The 16,532-nt window shown below is 54.1% G+C and overlaps 1 protein-coding gene across 7 annotated transcripts; it reads left to right on the forward strand.

Annotated features, from left to right (window-relative positions):
* Positions 1–800: 800 nt before the first annotated feature.
* SYT3 (synaptotagmin 3) lies at positions 801–15,933 on the forward strand. Of its 7 annotated transcripts, none has more exons than XM_059151045.1 (11): positions 801–901; positions 1,914–2,044; positions 3,561–3,726; positions 6,655–7,180; positions 9,676–10,063; positions 10,229–10,447; positions 12,305–12,425; positions 12,638–12,809; positions 12,920–13,052; positions 15,126–15,194; positions 15,396–15,933. In XM_059151045.1, exons 3-10 carry the CDS (start codon positions 3,576–3,578, stop codon positions 15,189–15,191), a joined length of 1,776 nt encoding a protein of 591 aa, XP_059007028.1. In that variant the 5' UTR covers positions 801–901; positions 1,914–2,044; positions 3,561–3,575; the 3' UTR covers positions 15,192–15,194; positions 15,396–15,933. The 7 variants fall into 7 exon arrangements, with proteins under 7 accessions (XP_059007028.1, XP_059007033.1, XP_059007029.1 ...); XM_059151050.1 differs by having other exon boundaries at positions 802–901; positions 3,556–3,726; XM_059151046.1 differs by lacking the exon at positions 801–901 and adding an exon at positions 1,218–1,282.
* The last annotated feature ends 599 nt before the right edge of the window (positions 15,934–16,532 follow it).

Genomic DNA, 16,532 nt, shown 5'->3' on the forward strand with positions numbered 1-16,532 from the left:
GTACAAATGCAGGTCCATCAGGAAGAATGAAAAAGCACTGAGGATAGGATTCAAGGTGAACCTGGGAGGCATTTCTGGGTGATTCTACAGTGTGACAAGGACTGCAAATGTATATATACATAGGTAGCAATATGTGGGGAGGGAGATGGAATTTAGTTAAAGGGAGGGAACTTGCCTTAAAGCTGCCTTGGCAGAAGAAAGTAATTTTTTACTTAGAGAGTATATTTATATGAGTGTCACTGGGGGTGGGGAGGGCAGCACTAAAGAAGACTGAGGGGCCTCCCAGCCACCCCTGCCCGTTGCTGCAGTGACTCTGAGGTTCTGGGTCCTCTCCGAGAGATTTAACCTCTATGGACCTTGGTTTCCTCCTCTGTGAAATGGGAATAGCATAACTGTACCCACCTAATAGGGCCAAAGTGGAGATTAAATGAGCGCTTTCCAAGCACTTAGCTCAGTGCCCAGATCACAGTCAGTGGCAATTATTATTAACTGCTATTAATAGGGCATTAACTCTTACTTGCTGCTTTTGAGAAAGTCATTAAGCACCCACTTGGTGTCAGTGCTTTACCTCTGTTGCCTGGTTTGTCAAACGTCTGGATCCCTTTGGAAACAGATTTATTGTCTGTATTTTTGGAAGAGCACACTGGACCTCAAGAGCAAAGAGCGTGAGGTCACACAGGCAGGAGCCGGCTGGCAGGATCCAAACTCAGGTTCCTGCTAATCCTCGCACCCGGCGGAGAGTCTTCAGACCCCGCTAACTCTGAGGCCCCGCCTCCCATCCCACCTCCAGCCCTCAGAGCTCCCCAGACTGGAGGACTCCTACTCCTGTGGAAGGTCCTGTGAAGGAAAGGCCCCGGGATGAGTGGGCCGCGAGGGGTGGATTCCTGGATGTGAGAATTGAGTGAGTGGGAGCTCAGTACCCTGGGTTCCGGGAGGAGAAGTGACTGGGGTCCCAGACTTTTCCATTTGGCAGAAGAGGGGCTGGGGACCGGGACCCCTGAATCCTGGGGGAGCGGAAGGTCATGATCCTAGACAGCTGGATCTTTCTTCCAATGGGTCAGAGAGCTGGGTCTTGGACGCCTGGGTCCCGGGAAACCTCCCTCCTTCCTTGCTGCGGCCGCGCGATTTCGGCTTTCAAGCCGCAGGTTCAGAGGGGAGGAAAGGAGGGGGTGCAAAGGGAGGAGCCGCGGACCTGCGCCAGGGGCTGGGGGAGGAGCCGAGCGGGCACCGCGGCGGGCGCGCGGGGCTGCTGCGGCGGAGGCGGCGGCGGCGGCGGCTCCGGGTGAGTCCGCTCCTCCCCCCTCCCCCTGCCCCAGCCCCCGCCCCAGGCCGATCCTGGGGGGCGGCCCCAGCGCGTGGGGGCGGGGGTAAGTGCAGAGGCATGCGGATCTCCTGCCAGAGAGTGCGGGTGCTGCAGCGCTCGCTGGCCGCCCCGGGGGAGGGGCACGTGGCCCGAGAAAGGGGGGTCCCGAAACACCTAGGTGTACCCCAGCCTCGCCCACCGATACCCCGGGCGTGGGGATCGTTTACCTACTCCATGGCTCTTGAGGACTTAAGACTCCGCGACCTCTCGAGGTCCAGGGCATCATTCCTCCCCCCTGCAGCGCCTTGGGACCCCGGTATCTCATAACCCCCCCACCTACAAAAAAAATCCCCATCCTCTCTGCAGCCGGGAGAGGCATGAAGGACTTCAACTCCCAGAAGCCCATGCAGCGCCGGCTCTGTGAAGTCTTTGCCGCGCTAGCGCAAGGCCTGCTGGGAATTGTAGTGTCTAAGCTCAGCGGGAGCTGGGGCCCGGGAGGTGGGAGGGGGTGGCTGGACTGCCAGGGGGTCGCCTGGGGTCGAGCAGCCCGTCCGAGTAGGACAAGACGTGAGGCTCGGACTAAGCTTTTTCTCCTGGCCGCGGCCTCCAGATTCAGCTCCTCCTCCCACCACCTGGCGCGTGGGGACGGGTCCGCAGCCCCTTGTCCGCCCTACAACCCCCATGGGCTGCCGCCAGCCGCCACCTCGGCTGCCACCCAGGACACGGCAGGGATAAGCGCAGGTGAGTCTGACCATGCCTGTCTCGGAGTCCTGGCCTTCTGCAGTACCCCCACGACACCTGTCCATCTGTGATCTCTGGTCTGTCCGCCCCTATATTCTCCCTGCACTCTCCTTCCAGTCCATCTCTGATGTCTCGCTCCAAACCATGTGTGGCTAATTCCCCATCTCCCCACATCCACCTCTTTCTCCCCATCCTCTCTCTTTTATGCCCCCACCCCCATCCAACCTTCCTTCTGCACCCATGTCTGTTTGCCCAGCCCTCCTTTGTATCGTTTTGCCCATCTGTGGTCTCTGGCCATTGTCTGTCCATCTGTCTTTTATTTCTGCTCCCCATCCATTCTTCCCACCACTGTTTCGCTTTCAAAGATATTTCTGTCCTGGCACTTACACAGTCCCTCTGTCCGCCTATCTCTCACACTCCCATAAATTACACACTAGTCCATTCTTTATGCTTAGTTCATCCCAAATCTCAATCCTTGACTTTCCCTCTGTCTGTCTGCTCATCTGTCCCTCTGTTCTGGGCTGCAGTTTGCCCTTCCCAGTATCTCTGTCTCCCCTCCCCTTATCTCTCTCTCAACTTGGTCCCTATCTCTGCATCTGCATCTTCCATCCCACCCCACCCACCACCACACTCTTATCTCTCTAACCTCATCCCTCCCTCTCTCCTTGTCCTCATTCTTCCTACCTGGATCTGGCCTCCTTCCCATTCCTTGAACCCGTCAAGCCCTTGTTCATGCTATTCCCGCTGCTTGGGTTGCTTTCCCCACTCTAGCCCCACCACCTACTGGCCTTGGCCAGCTGCATCTGGTCCTTCAGGTCTCAGAGAGCCCTCCTCCCCCAACTGCCCCCCTCCTGTCCCTTTGTGACATATCCAACTATTTCTTTCAGGGCACTTCTCACAGTGTGAGCCTGTCTTGTTTGTTTATGTGTGTTTGTTGACTTGTTTACTCCATGTCTCCTCTTACGGGATTGTAACACCAAGAAGTCGGGAAATGTGTGGGGTTCGTTCTCTGCTGGATCTGCAGCTGCTGGCACTGAGCCTGGCATGAAGTTGGTGCTCAATGAATATTTGTTGAATGCATGAGCCATGAACAGCTGTCCCCTCTTCTGCCCGTGCCTAAATTCCGTCCTTTGTCTGTGCACCCCTAATCTCTGTCTCCTTGTCTGTCTATCCGTTTATCATGCATTCTTAATCTCCAAGGGACTGGCCTTGCTTGTCTCTTTCTCCTTGTCTGTTTGTCCCTATTCTCTGTCCTCTTGTCCATGCATGCTGATCTCCATCCCCTTGTTTGTCCAACCCGATACTGTCTTTTGCCTGCACCCCGAATCAGTCTCCTGTCCATCTGCCCCTAATTTCTTTTTCCTTGTCTATCCCTCCCTAATCTACATCCCCTTGTCCATCTACTCCCAATCTCTGTCTCCTCGCCTATCCTTCCTTTTCTCTTTTTCTCCCTTATCGACCCCTCCCTCAATCCCATTCCCCATTGGCACCCTTGTCTGGCCCCTTCCAAGCACAGAACCCACCGGCTACCATGTCAGGCGACTACGAGGATGACCTCTGCCGGCGGGCACTCATCCTGGTCTCAGACCTCTGTGCACGGGTCCGAGATGCCGACACCAGTGACAGGTGCCAGGAGTTCAACGACCTGCGAATTCGAGGCTATCCCCGGGGCCCAGATGCAGGTCAGCACCTCCCCCCAGGCTATCTCAGCCAGCCCCCATCCCCTACATTCAGTATTTTCAGAGATTCAGAGCAGACCTGCTCAGCTTTCTGTTCCCTAGGTGCCCATGGCCAGTCCCTCTTAGAATCTCCCCTCCATCCTGCCTGCTGCTGGTCTCCCAAACCTCTGATCTAAGGAGAAGGAGCTGGGTGGGCCATTTGACCCGTGATCTTTTGGGTTTTGTCCTGTGAGCCTCCTGCCCAGGCCCCTCCCCCCAGCCATATGCTTATCCCCTTCACACACCTTTTGTGCATCTTGCATAGGGCTTAAAAGCTCAGGCTCTTTTTGTTTTTAAGATTTTATTTATTTATTTGAGAGAAAGATAGAAAGAGAAAGTGAGCACAAGCAGGGGGAGGAACAGAGGGAGAAGAGAGAGGCTCCCAACCAGACTCCATACCGAGCACGGAGTCTGACATGAGGCTCGATCCTATGACCCTGAGATCATGACCTGAGCTGAAAACCAAGAGTTGGATGCTTAACTGACTAAGCCACCAAGGTGCCCCAAAGCTTAGACTCTTAAGTCAGGCTGTCTGACCAGTCTGGGTTCAAATCCCACCACCCCTACTTACTATTGGATGACTTTAGGCAAATAATATTTCTTCTGTGCCTCAGTTTCTTCCCGAAAATGGGAATAATAAAAGTGACTACCTCCTGGGGCAACTGAGAGATTCAAATGATTTAACACATGTGAAGTGCTTAGAACAAGCTGGGCACACAGTGGTCATTCAATAAATGCTGGGATGTACTTATTGAGCACTGACTGTGTACCAGGCAGCATGCAAGGTCCTTGGCATATTTCATCAACCACTTACAACAACCCTCTGTGGTAGCTATAGTCCCTATTTTTGATGGGGTGGGGGGGACTCAGAAGGGTGAAGTGACTTGCCCAAGGTCACCCATCTAGGAAGCAGCAGGGTTCTGAGAGCAAGGAAATATTATGAGTGCCCTTGTCCAGATGAGGAACCCCGAGGAAGCACATGCTGCGAGGTTATAATGACAGTCCTACTTGCTGCGTGCAAGGCAGAGCTCAGCACCTTGTGTGGGGGGTATCCAGGGGGAGGGATGAGAAATGAGGTCCAGAAAACTGCGGTTGCTTGCTCAGAGACTTACAACCTGTAAGCAAAAGAGCCAGATTTGACCCCAGGAAGTCTAACATACTACCACAATTTGAGGGTCCCCAAGCCCACCTGTGGTCTCTGTTTTCAGTTTCAGTGATTCCCTAGAAGGACTCACAGAAAAGCTGTTCTCCTCACAGTTATGTTTTATTACAGCAAAAGGACGGAGGTTAAAAACAGCAAAGGGCAAGTCACATAGAATAGGGTACAGGAGAGACCAGATATGAGCTTCCAGTCTCGGTCATGTACACATGGCTGACCGCCCATGAGGCTAAACTTCACCTCCACCTCCTCCAGAGGCCAAGCTGATACATCCCAGTCTCCCAACATCAATCACATTGTTACATAGACCATCTGACATGGTCCAAGTTTCCTCAGAAAAACAAAAATGCTTGCAGGCAGAATGTTCCAAGGGCTTAGAGGTTCTTTCCAGGAGCCGATCAAGGGCCAAACATTTCTTTGGGCAAGGTTCATCTTTTTCCTGCCCAACTACTCCACCTCACTCCCCAGACCAGGCAGACAGGAACAAGAAATGCAACAGTTTGGAGGATTGATGTTTTGACTTGGAGAGGGTCTGGGTGAGGCTGAAGGTAGGGGAAAGCAGCTGATTTTTCTCTCCTCTTCTCTGCCTTGTCCTCCCAAATGGCCCCCTGATCCCTTTTTCTCAATTCTTCCCATGTTCAAGAGACTGGAAAGCCCTTGCTCTGCTCTTCATCAGGTCCCAGGAACTCCAAGCAGATGTCGGTTACTTGGAAAGGAACACCCTAAGGGGTGGGGGTAGGTAGGAAGCTCAGAGTGCCACTGCCCATTCTGGGCCTCTGCAGGGTCATGGATACATATGGATACACATACAGCAATAGGATTTGTTAGTCTAATAAAAATCCATGTCTGAACTACCATTTATTGGGAAATATTGATGAGTGACAGCATAAGGAAGACCGTGGGCTCTGGAGCCAGGCACTCTAGACCCAAATTCTGAGACCCCACCCCCACCCCAACACACACACACACCCCTGATCTGCTGTGGGACTCTATACAGAAGACTTTGTGTCTATTGCCCTCAGTTTCCTTTTATGGAAGACAGGCATAATAATGTCGGACCTCCTAGGGTGCCTGTCAGGCATAAGTAAGCTAAAGTAAGCTATTGCCAATAAAGCCCTTAGGGATCTGCAACATAGTAACCACTCAGGAATGTGTGCCTCTACATTCCACTGCAATACTGGCTATCCTGGCTGTGCAGCTATTTACATCCTACACTCAATACCATAGTTGAGAGGCAGGACTGATTTTTCCTACTTGGCAAATGGGGAATGTAAGGCTCAGAGTGCTTAAGATATGTTCCCGAGCATAGCACAGCAGAGATGTGAACCCTGACCTGCCTAACTGTGTCATGCAGCCTCCTCTCTCCTTGATCATCTCTGAGCATTTTGGGAGACATTGGTGGTACCTCAGATGGTGTGTCCTCTTACAGAGAGGCAGCATGGGCTAGTGATTAAGCATCACATCTGAAGACAGGTGGCTCTTTCAAATCCCAGATCGTCATTTACTACCTGTGCAGCAAAACACAAGTCACTCAACCTGTCTGTGCCTCAGTTTCCTTATCTTTAAAATGTTATATAGTGATACTGACCTTGTGGGTCATAGTTTAAGTAACATATGTAAAGTGCTTAGGACAATGCATGGCAAATGCTAGAGGCTAGCTCCTTGGGGATGGCAGTGGGAGGATAAACTGTGACCCCACCCTGACCCCTGACCTTTGTCCTCACTCTCTCCAGACATCTCCGTGAGCCTGCTGTCGGTCATCGTGACATTCTGTGGCATTGTCCTTCTGGGCGTCTCCCTCTTCGTGTCCTGGAAATTGTGCTGGGTGCCCTGGCGGGACAAGGGAGGCTCAGCAGTGGGCGGGGGCCCCCTGCGCAAAGACCTAGGCCCTGGGGTGGGGCTGGCAGGCCTGGTAGGCGGCGGTGGGCACCACCTGGGGGCTGGCCTGGGTGGCCATCCTCTGCTGGGGGGTCCACACCACCATGCCCACACCGCCCACCATCCGCCCTTCGCTGAGCTGCTGGAGCCAGGCAGCCTAGGGGGCTCTGACCCCCCTGAGCCCTCCTACTTGGACATGGACTCATACCCAGAGGCTGCGGCAGCTGCAGTGGCCGCTGGGGTCAAACCGAGCCAGACATCTCCTGAACTCCCCTCTGAGGGAGGTGCAGGCTCTGGGCTGCTCCTGCTGCCCCCCAGTGGTGGGGGCTTGCCCAGTGCCCAGTCGCATCAGCAGGTCACAAGCCTGGCACCCACCACCAGGTGAGACAGGCTACTGGGCTGGGGTTCCACTCTGAACTTCTGTTCCTCCTCTGTGTCTCTTTCCCAGATATGGTTCTCCTGAGCCCTGCAAGAGGAGAGGCTTAGAGGTCCAGAGTCCTGAGTCCTGGGGCAGGAAGGGGCTTGGGGTGTGAATTCCTGGGTCCTGGGGACAAAGGAGGCTAGGGCCCCAGACTTCAGGATCTAAGGAGGGAGGACCCTAGAGATCTGGACTCATATTCGGAAGGTATAGGACTCCAGAGGTCAGGAAGGTGGAGGAGAATGAAGATTAGACTCCCGAGGCCCTGAGACACAAACCAATTCATCTGTTTCACCCTAAGCCAGGATTGGCGGCGGGGCCTGGAGTTCATTTGTTCTGTATTCCTCATCCTGCACATGGATATGGAGCACCTAACATGAACCAGACCCGAGATGGGTGTTGGCTGTCCCCTCCCACCCAGGCCAGTACTGCCGGAAAGTGGCTTAGGGGGCCACAGCTGTGGGAGTCTGAGAAGTCGCAGTTCCAGTCTGGGAAGAGGCTGGGGCCTTCCAGAGGTGGAGGTGTTGTGGCCAAGACCTACACAATGAGGAAGATTTGGCCAGGCACAGAGGTAGGGGTGTGAGCTGGGCATTCCAGGAGGAGAGAGCCGCCCATGCAAAAGGGAGAGGGGAAGGAGGCCACAGTGCACTGTGGGAACTGCCAGCAGTCACTATGGCCTGAGAGTAAGTGTGAAAAAAGAAAGGGAGATGTGGCTTAGGATGTAGGCAGGGCCAGACCACTTGGCGCCTTGAATGTGGGGCTGAGGGACTGGGGCTTTGTCCTGGGGGCACTGGGGAGCCATGGAACATTGTGAGCGGGAGGGGCAGGGCCAGTTCTGGGTGCAGAAAGACCTCTCTGTGGCCACATAGGGGAAGGGCTAGAGGAACGGACTGGAAGCCTTTAGTCCAGGCAGGAGAGGATAAGGCTTAGCTGAGGTTATGGGCATGGGGATAAGAGAAGGAGGTAAAGAAAGTCAGGGAGCAGGAGAGGTGAGACTTGGGAGTGATGGCTGGGGGTGGGTAGGAGTGGTGGGAAGAGGAACTGAAGGCCTCCAGCCTGGCTTAGTGATTGGGTGGATGGTGGGGTTGTCAGAGGATCTAGTAAGCGGAGTGAGTTTGAGGGAGTCCCTGAGCGTATCTGGGTCTTGTTGAATGTGAGGAGCCTGGAGCAGCAATCAGGGGAAACTGCCCTTAGAGGGATTGTCTTGGGTCCCAGATGGTCATGGGAGAAGGTAGTCTCATTCCCAAGCCTGACCAGGGGCCCAGGGTCTCATGGGAGTTGTAGTTTGGGGTCTCTGGGGAGGCCTTCCAGAGGCGGATGGATACACGGGTCTCAGCTCTCCCCTCCCCCATTATACAGATGGAGAAACTGAGGCTCAGAGGGTGTTACTGACCTACTCAAAGTCACCCTGGGAGGAAGGAGTGGCTGGGGGATCTGTAGTTCAAGGAGCCTCCCTACCACATCCCTTTCCATAGCTTGAGCCCTCCCCCTCCGCCCAGGCCCATGTGTGCCTCCAGCACACCTGAGGCTGCTGAGCACTGCCCATGGTTAGGGACACCATGTAATGGTTAGTCCATCACATGGACTTCACCCTGGGTGTAATGGTCCTTGCAGGAGAAGGCAAAGGAACCAGAGCCATGGATGGGGAAATTTGGGAGAGGGAAAGGATAGGCTTTGAGGGGACAGGAGGAGGGGATGGCTCTGGTGTCTGATCTGCAGATCTAGGGGGAGCACAGGGGAGAAGGAGCCGGTTGGGGAGAAGGCGTGGAGCCTGGCAGAGAATATGAGGGGTATGTGGGGTATGTGGGGTCTGGTGGATGGCCAAGGCTGGGGGCCTACCGGGCTGGAGCCCAGGAAACAGACTGAGCAGACACCGTGCTGTTGATGGATATGGAGACCCGGGGTGCGGATGAACTTGTCCATGGAAAGCATGTGTATGAGAGGGAAGAAGCAGCCAGGGTGGCTGATGGGTCTGCTCTGGGATTCCAGTGTCCCCCACACACTTGTGGACAGTGGAGAAAGGAGTTGAGAAAGGACAGGCCAGGTGGAGTGATGGTGAGGCAGGAGAGGTGAGACCAGGGTTAAGACAGGTTGGGGGAATTTGAAGAAGGGCAGGTGAAGCTTCAGGAGGCCTGGGTTGTGTGGGGGCCCAGGGGTCTTCAGAGAAGTTATTCTGGGTTATGCACTTGAGGTCAGGAGGAGGCTTCTGGAAGTTGATGCATAAGCAGATCCTAGCTGGAGCTAGCTTAGAGACTGGGATACCCCCCAATAAGGTGGAGAAACTGAGGCTCAGAGAGTGCAAGTGGCTTGCTCAAGGTCACAGTGAGCAGAGGTGGGGGGGTCTGTCGCCATTTGGCTGTGGCTCTTGGGAAGGAGGCAGGGAGGAGTCTCTCAGGTCTTCAGATACTGTCAAGGACCCCAGCCAGTGACCCCACCTTGGTCTTCCCCGCTCTCACAGGTACCCGGCCCTACCCCGGCCCCTCACCCAGCAGACCCTGACCCCCCAGCCGGACCCTGGCAGTGAGGAGCGGCCGCCTGCCCTACCCTTACCCTTGCCGGGTGGGGAGGAAAAAGCCAAACTCATCGGGCAGATCAAGCCAGAGCTGTATCAGGGGACTGGACCAGGCGGCCGGCGCAGCGGCGGGGCCCCGGGCTCGGGAGATGCCGGTGGGGGGGCGCCCTGTGGCCGCATCAGTTTCGCTCTGCGGTACCTCTATGGCTCAGACCAGCTGGTGGTGAGGATCCTGCAGGCCTTGGATCTCCCGGCCAAGGACTCCAACGGTTTCTCAGACCCCTACGTCAAGATCTACCTGCTGCCAGACCGCAAGAAAAAGTTCCAGACCAAGGTCCAGAGGAAGGGTCCCGGACATCCCGGTCCCGCAGAGGAGGGGGCGGGGGTCCGGACTCCTGGATCTGAGGGAGGAGTGGGTTTTGGGTCTGGACTCCTGGGTCCTTCGGAAGCGGAGTTGATGGGAATGGTGCCTGTATCCCTCCCTTGCCCACCCCTCCAGGTCCACAGGAAGACCCTGAACCCTGTGTTCAACGAGACATTCCAGTTCTCTGTGCCACTGGCTGAGCTGGCCCAGCGCAAACTGCACTTCAGCGTCTATGACTTCGACCGCTTCTCGCGGCACGACCTCATCGGCCAAGTGGTGCTGGACAACCTCCTGGAGCTGGCTGAGCAGCCCCCCGACCGCCCACTCTGGAGGGACATCGTGGAGGGCGGCTCGGTCAGTCTTTCTGGGAACCCAGGACCCCTCAGTGTTCACCTCTTTGCCTTTGGACTTCATAACCTTCTAACTTCTTGACCCAGGCTTTTAAAATTTTGTTTTACTGCAAAATATTGCAAACACACAAGCAAAGTGTAGAGATTGCTATAATAGGACCCCCCGCCCCCCACACCCTGTCAAATACTGACATCATGCCTGGACCCCAGATCTCCCAATTTCTGACCTCCTTTCACATCTGATGGTAACAGCCGAGAAATATAACAGACACCCCTGTGCCCACCAGCCACTTTATCATAATTTCATGCTTTGACCCCAGATTCCTGACCCTCCACCTGTCCGACCCTGGAGTTCCCAGCATTTGTTTTTCTGACTCCCTTCACCTTCCGACCTCCTGGTTTTCTAATTCCCTCACTTCCTGAACCCCAACCTTTCTGATCTCTGAACATTTTACGTTTCGAACCCATGACCTCCAGATCTAATCTCATCCTCTGGTCTCCACCTGGCTTCTGAGAGCTGGATCGCTCAGGCCTTAGACATACCTGGATCCTCTATGTCCTGACACCCCTCAGTTCCCCCCAGTACCAGATTGTGCTCAGGAGCGCCCCCCCCCCCCCACTGGCCTCCCTTCCTCTTCCATCTAGTCATTCCCCAAGCTGGGCTCCTGCGTGCTTGTTAGGGGTCCTGACCCTCTCTCTGGCTCCCTCCCGTCTCCTGCTTGTGTGTATCATTTCTCATTCTCTCCCCTGCCCCTCATTATCACTGGAGGTCTTCATTCATTCATTCATTTATTCCTTAAACGACTGGCTTTTTTGTTTCAGGATCAGGACCTGGGGACCCCAGACAGTCCTCGGGAGCTCCAGGTCTAGGTTGTCACAGTTTGCTAACAGGGACAGTGAGTGGAGGGGGTGCAGGGACCTGGGCCTCGGTCACTGTAGTTGGGAGGCCAGGGGCCCAGATAAAGCTGAAGGGCCAGCAGGGGGTGGGTTGGAAGTCCTGGCTAGCTGACCCCCCTTCCAGGTGTCTGTGTGTTTGTGTTGGTGTGGAGGCTATGTGTGTGTGTGTTGATGGGAGGCTCTGTCTCCCTTGCAGCCTCGCTTAAGGTTGGTGTGTCTCCTGCCTTCCCTAAGACTGACTTCTCTTCTCAGTGCCTGTCACACTGTCTGGATCTCTGTTCCTCACCGGCTCTACATAGGTTTCTCTCTCTTTCTCTCCATCTGGGTCTTTGCCCTTCCCTCCACCCCTTCCTAGGTCTCTATCACTCTCTCTGGATCTCCACACCCTCCACCAAGTCTCTGTCCCCAATTTCTCCAGATCTCCTGCACCTGGGGGGCTCTGACACACACACACACCTCCGCCAAACTCTGTCTCTCTCCTCTGGGATTCTGTCCCTCTCTCTTCCTGGCCTCTCTATTCCTCTCTCTGAAGTCTCTGTTCCTCTTATCTCTCTCCTGGACCAGCACTATCTCTGGGTCTCTAGAGTCCTTCTCTGGGTTTTTGTACTTTAGGACTCTGTGGGTCTGCCTTTCTAACTATATCTCTCAGTGTCTTGGTCCCTGTCACAGTATATTTCTCACTGTGTTCTTCTCTCTCTTTCTCTCTGGCTCTTTCTTGCTCTCCCCCCTCCCTCATGCCTCTTTCAATCTTCCCTGCAGAACAAATAGGCTTTGCTGGTGGCGGGCAGCTGTGGCCAGGGAGTTACCAGGTTTGGCAAAGTCAGATTGTTGAGTGGATGGGAAACCCAGTCCTGGATATCAGGGAGGAGACCTGGAGGTTCCAGAAGGGAGAGCAAGTGAGGGAGAGGTTGAGGGGTGGGGAGACCAAGGCAGGGCATTGTTGAACCGTTTTCCCCAACTGCAGGAAAAGGCAGATCTTGGGGAGCTCAACTTCTCACTCTGCTACCTCCCCACGGCTGGGCGCCTTACCGTGACTATCATCAAAGCCTCTAACCTCAAAGCGATGGACCTCACCGGCTTCTCAGGTGGGTTCCAGGAGGCGCTGGGATCTGAGGGAGGAGCATCTGGGGCCCGGACTCCTGGGTCTGAGGGAGGAGGGGGCTGAGGGGCTGGATCCCTGGGTCTGAGGGAGGAGAGCATGGGGACCCAGACCGTTAGGTCGGGGGAGGAGTCTGGGGTCTGGACTCGGGTCTGAGGGAGGAAGTCAAGGTTCAGTGCTCTTGATGCCCTCCCTCAGACCCCTATGTGAAGGCCTCTCTGATCAGTGAGGGGCGGCGTTTGAAGAAGCGGAAAACCTCCATCAAGAAGAACACTCTGAACCCCACATACAACGAGGCGCTGGTGTTCGACGTGGCCCCGGAGAGCGTGGAGAGCGTGGGGCTCAGCATCGCGGTGGTAGACTACGATTGGTGAGGGGCGTGGCCCGGCGGGCGGGGGCGGGCAGAAGGCCAGGGGGTGAGGCGGGGCCAGGCCCTGCCCCCCCGCCGCCCCCGCTGCTCACCGCCGCTCGCTCCCCCAGCATCGGGCACAACGAGGTGATCGGCGTGTGCCGCGTGGGCCCGGACGCCGCCGACCCCCACGGCCGTGAGCACTGGGCGGAGATGCTGGCCAACCCCCGCAAGCCCGTGGAACACTGGCATCAGCTGGTGGAGGTGAGTGGAGAGGCCACCCGAGGCCACTCGCCCTGCCATTCCCGCGCTCATGCAGTAATTCACGCGGAGCTTCCGTCCTTACGGGCTGCGGAGTCAGACCGCCTGGGTCGGAATCCCGGCTCTCGCTGTGTGACTAAGAGCACCTTGCTTAACCTTTCTGTGTCTCAGTTTATTCTACTGGGAAATGGGTTGTTAATAGTAGCTAAAGTTAGGAAGGTTGTGAGGATTCGGTGAGTTAATGCAGGATCAGTGTCTGCTTGTCAGTAGGGGCTCAGCAAGGGGTCAGTTACTATTACTTCCCATGAGCTAAGCCCAAAACAAAAGGGAAAAACTGGGTGATAAGATGGAACAGGGTTGGGATTTTGAGGGGGTTGGGTTGGGTTTGGTTTAAAGAAGGCTGCAATTGAAAAATCACTAGACTGTGGTTTACTGGGTGGGGATCAACAATTTTTTCTTCATAAGAAAATGAAATCAAGATAGAACAGAACAGAAAATTTCACAGGGCAGCACCCGTTGTAAGGATTGTACTGCCAATTTTTTTTTTTCTTGTGGATTGTAGTCCAAAAGCCTTGGAAGTCTGGGAGGTAGAGGACATCTGGACAAGGGATGGGGGGTGCCCTTTGGCTTAGGGTATTCTGAAGGGCCTCTCTGTGGACGTGACATTTGAGCAGAAGCCTGAAGATTGAGAAGGAAGGGGCTTAGGTGAAGGTTTTGAGGTTAGGAGAAGCTCCCTCGGAAGAGCTTGGCTGGGGGCTGGGTGTTCCTCTTAAGCTGGAAGAGGCAGGGGCAGGCCCATGAGCTGGAAGAGGCAGAGGCAGGCCCTCTGGAGCAGAGAGAGAAGGGGGAAAGGGGCAAATAAACAGAGCCCGGTAGGTCATGTAAGAATGAGCTTGCTAATTTTTTAAAATCGAAAATCATTTATGATTATCACATGGTCAAGAGAAATTTTCAAATATGGCCATTATCTCATTTGAAACAAACAAACAAACAAAAAAGTGCAGAAGTAGATTTTGAAAATATTACCCACGAATTTGCTGTCATTAAAGCCAAGACAGTAAAATCATACTAAATTCTGTTTAGAGTGTAAATAAACATTTAAACTTAATGTACTGTGAATTGTACTACACATACTCTTCATTGTTTTCAATATTTTAAAAATTATTTTAAATTTCCAGGAAAAAATACCCATAAAAATACACAAAAATAAAGCTGCTGATTTTTCCTTTTGTCTGGGGCTCTGCTATGACATGGGACTGGCCTCCATTTAAAATTTGATATTTTTCTGATCATGGATTTTTTTGGATTAATTTTGATTTTTAAAAATATTGCATTGCAATAGTATTTATTTCGAGTGCTGATTTGGGGCACACCTGAAATTTTGCACCCAGGGTGAAATCCTCCTGGTCCTGACTGTAGCTCGGCCTTGCTTTGGACTTGGCTTCCACGGGTGGGGAGGGATTTTAAGCAGCAGAGCACAGAGCTCAAGTGTGATTTTTGAAAAGACTGTGGCTCTATTTAGAGAGACAGATGGCAGCTACTCCCTCCTTCCACCACTCATTCTTCTCCTAATTTACTCACTCATTCCACAAACTTCTCCAGAGCTCCTGTGTGCTATGCTCGTGCTGGGCAATGCTGGGAGCGCAGAGAGGAGTGGAACCCTGCCTGAGTGGGGTCCTGACCTTGGCTTTCAGCCAGTAGTGCCGTAGTGCCTGGCCCCAGAGGGTCTTTCTACCCCCAGCACTGACCCTGCCCCTTTGCTTACTGCCCTCCCTGGCTCCCTAGAGCCTCCAAAACATAGCCTCAGCTTCTCTGAGCCCCCTCCCCCTGCGAGGGTCTCCTGCATCACCCCTGTAGCCTCATCTCGCCTCACATTTCCAGTGACTTTTTCTTTGTACCTCAGTTTCCCCCTCTATAGAATAGGACTGTAATACCACTTGGCCCATCACTTCAGAGCTGAGTGAAAAAAGAAAATTGCAAATGATGAAAACAGGTCTGATGTCTTACTATGTTGATTATTAGCGGTTGTCTTACCTCTGTTCCCTATATCTTAACCTTCTGGATTTCCTTATTCAGGAAAAGACTTTGTCCAGTTTCACGAAAGGCAGCAAAGGATTGTCAGAGAAAGAGAACTCAGAGTGAAGGGTAAGGAACCCAGACCAGGGGAGGAAGGAGGTTGGGGCCCTGGACTCCCAGCTACAAGGGAGGAGGGGCTGGGGGCCTGGATTCCTGGGTCAGAGGGTGGAGTGACAAGGGACCAGGTCCCTGCGGTACTGATGAAGCTACAGCAGGCCATGGGCCTGCTCTCTGCCATCACTGACATCTCCTCCCTGCCCCATCCTGTAGGTCTGGCCTAGGCCCAGGATTGGACCAGGCCCCCTCAGGACCCCATCCCTTCCTGCCCGGACTGGAAATTCATTTCCTTGAAGCCATAACGTCCGAGCTGCGTGGTGCAGGGCAGCCCTGGGCCTGCCCGTCCTTCTACCCCACTGGACGTGAGGGTGGGAGGCTGGTGGGCCCGGCTCCCTGTTTCAGGGTGGGGGGGCATTCAGTCTCCACTGTGTCTGTCTTCCCTTCCCCAGGGCTCCCCTTCCAGGCAAGGGGCCATGCATGTCTGGGGGACCCCAGCCCCCCAAACCCTTCGTCTTTCTGTCTATCTCTTTGCTGTTTGTCCAAAAGAGTGTCCTGACCCTCGTTCTCGCCGTGGTTGTCAACAGACTAATCCTCTGTATTCCTCCAGACACACACACACACACACACACACACACACACACACCCCTACCTGTGTCTGCCCTTTCTGTTCAACACACCCTGTGTCTGGCCGATTCCCCCACTGCTGCTGCTACCAACACCAGAATAAACACACACCATGGGTCTCACTCCACCCGGGCCTCCTGTTCTCTCTGGGACTGGGCAGCTGGGTTGGAGCATCAAATGTTTCATTTACTGGCTGGGCGACCTCTAGCAAGGAAACTGATCTTTCGGAGCCTGAGTTTATAAACGTCACATTTGCCGGGACTGCTATGATAATAGGATGCAAAGTGCACCCCAAACTAGTTTAACCCACAAACAGAACTGAAAGACCTTTGTACGTGGTGAGTCTGAGCATAGAGAGGACTTCATCGAGCTGTTCAAGAGACTCTGCCTGGCCCCTCAGGACTTCAGTCTCAGGCGAGTCTTTGCAGTATTTGCGAGTCCAAATACAGTGGCCATTTGGAGCTCCAAGCTGACCCTGCTGTATCTTTTATGATGGTTTCAGCTGCATAAAACAATTCCGGCAGAAAAGGCTGAGATGATAGCAATTTCTTTCGCTCACATAAGAAATCTTTCAAAGACACAGAGTCCCAATGTCAGTTCAGCTGTTTAACAGCGTCAGGCACTGGGTTGGCATCCCTGAGAATCGTCTTGCCTTCCCCTCATGAGTACAAACTGCAGCAACACCACGCATTTTGTTCTTACACGGTGGCATCTAAAGCAGGAAAT

Source organism: Mustela lutreola, chromosome 16 (genome assembly GCF_030435805.1).
Source record: "Mustela lutreola isolate mMusLut2 chromosome 16, mMusLut2.pri, whole genome shotgun sequence".
Lineage (NCBI taxonomy): Eukaryota > Metazoa > Chordata > Mammalia > Carnivora > Mustelidae > Mustela > Mustela lutreola.

Bases quoted from the DNA above. Each gene is read 5' to 3' on its own strand.
- SYT3 (XM_059151045.1), top strand. From the start codon at position 3,576: ATGTCAGGCGACTACGAGGATGACCTCTGCCGGCGGGCACTCATCCTG. The intron at 3,727-6,654 runs GTCAGCACCTCC...CACTCTCTCCAG, and splicing joins TCCCCGGGGCCCAGATGCAG to ACATCTCCGTGAGCCTGCTG. The intron at 13,053-15,125 runs GTGAGTGGAGAG...TTCCTTATTCAG, and splicing joins ACTGGCATCAGCTGGTGGAG to GAAAAGACTTTGTCCAGTTT.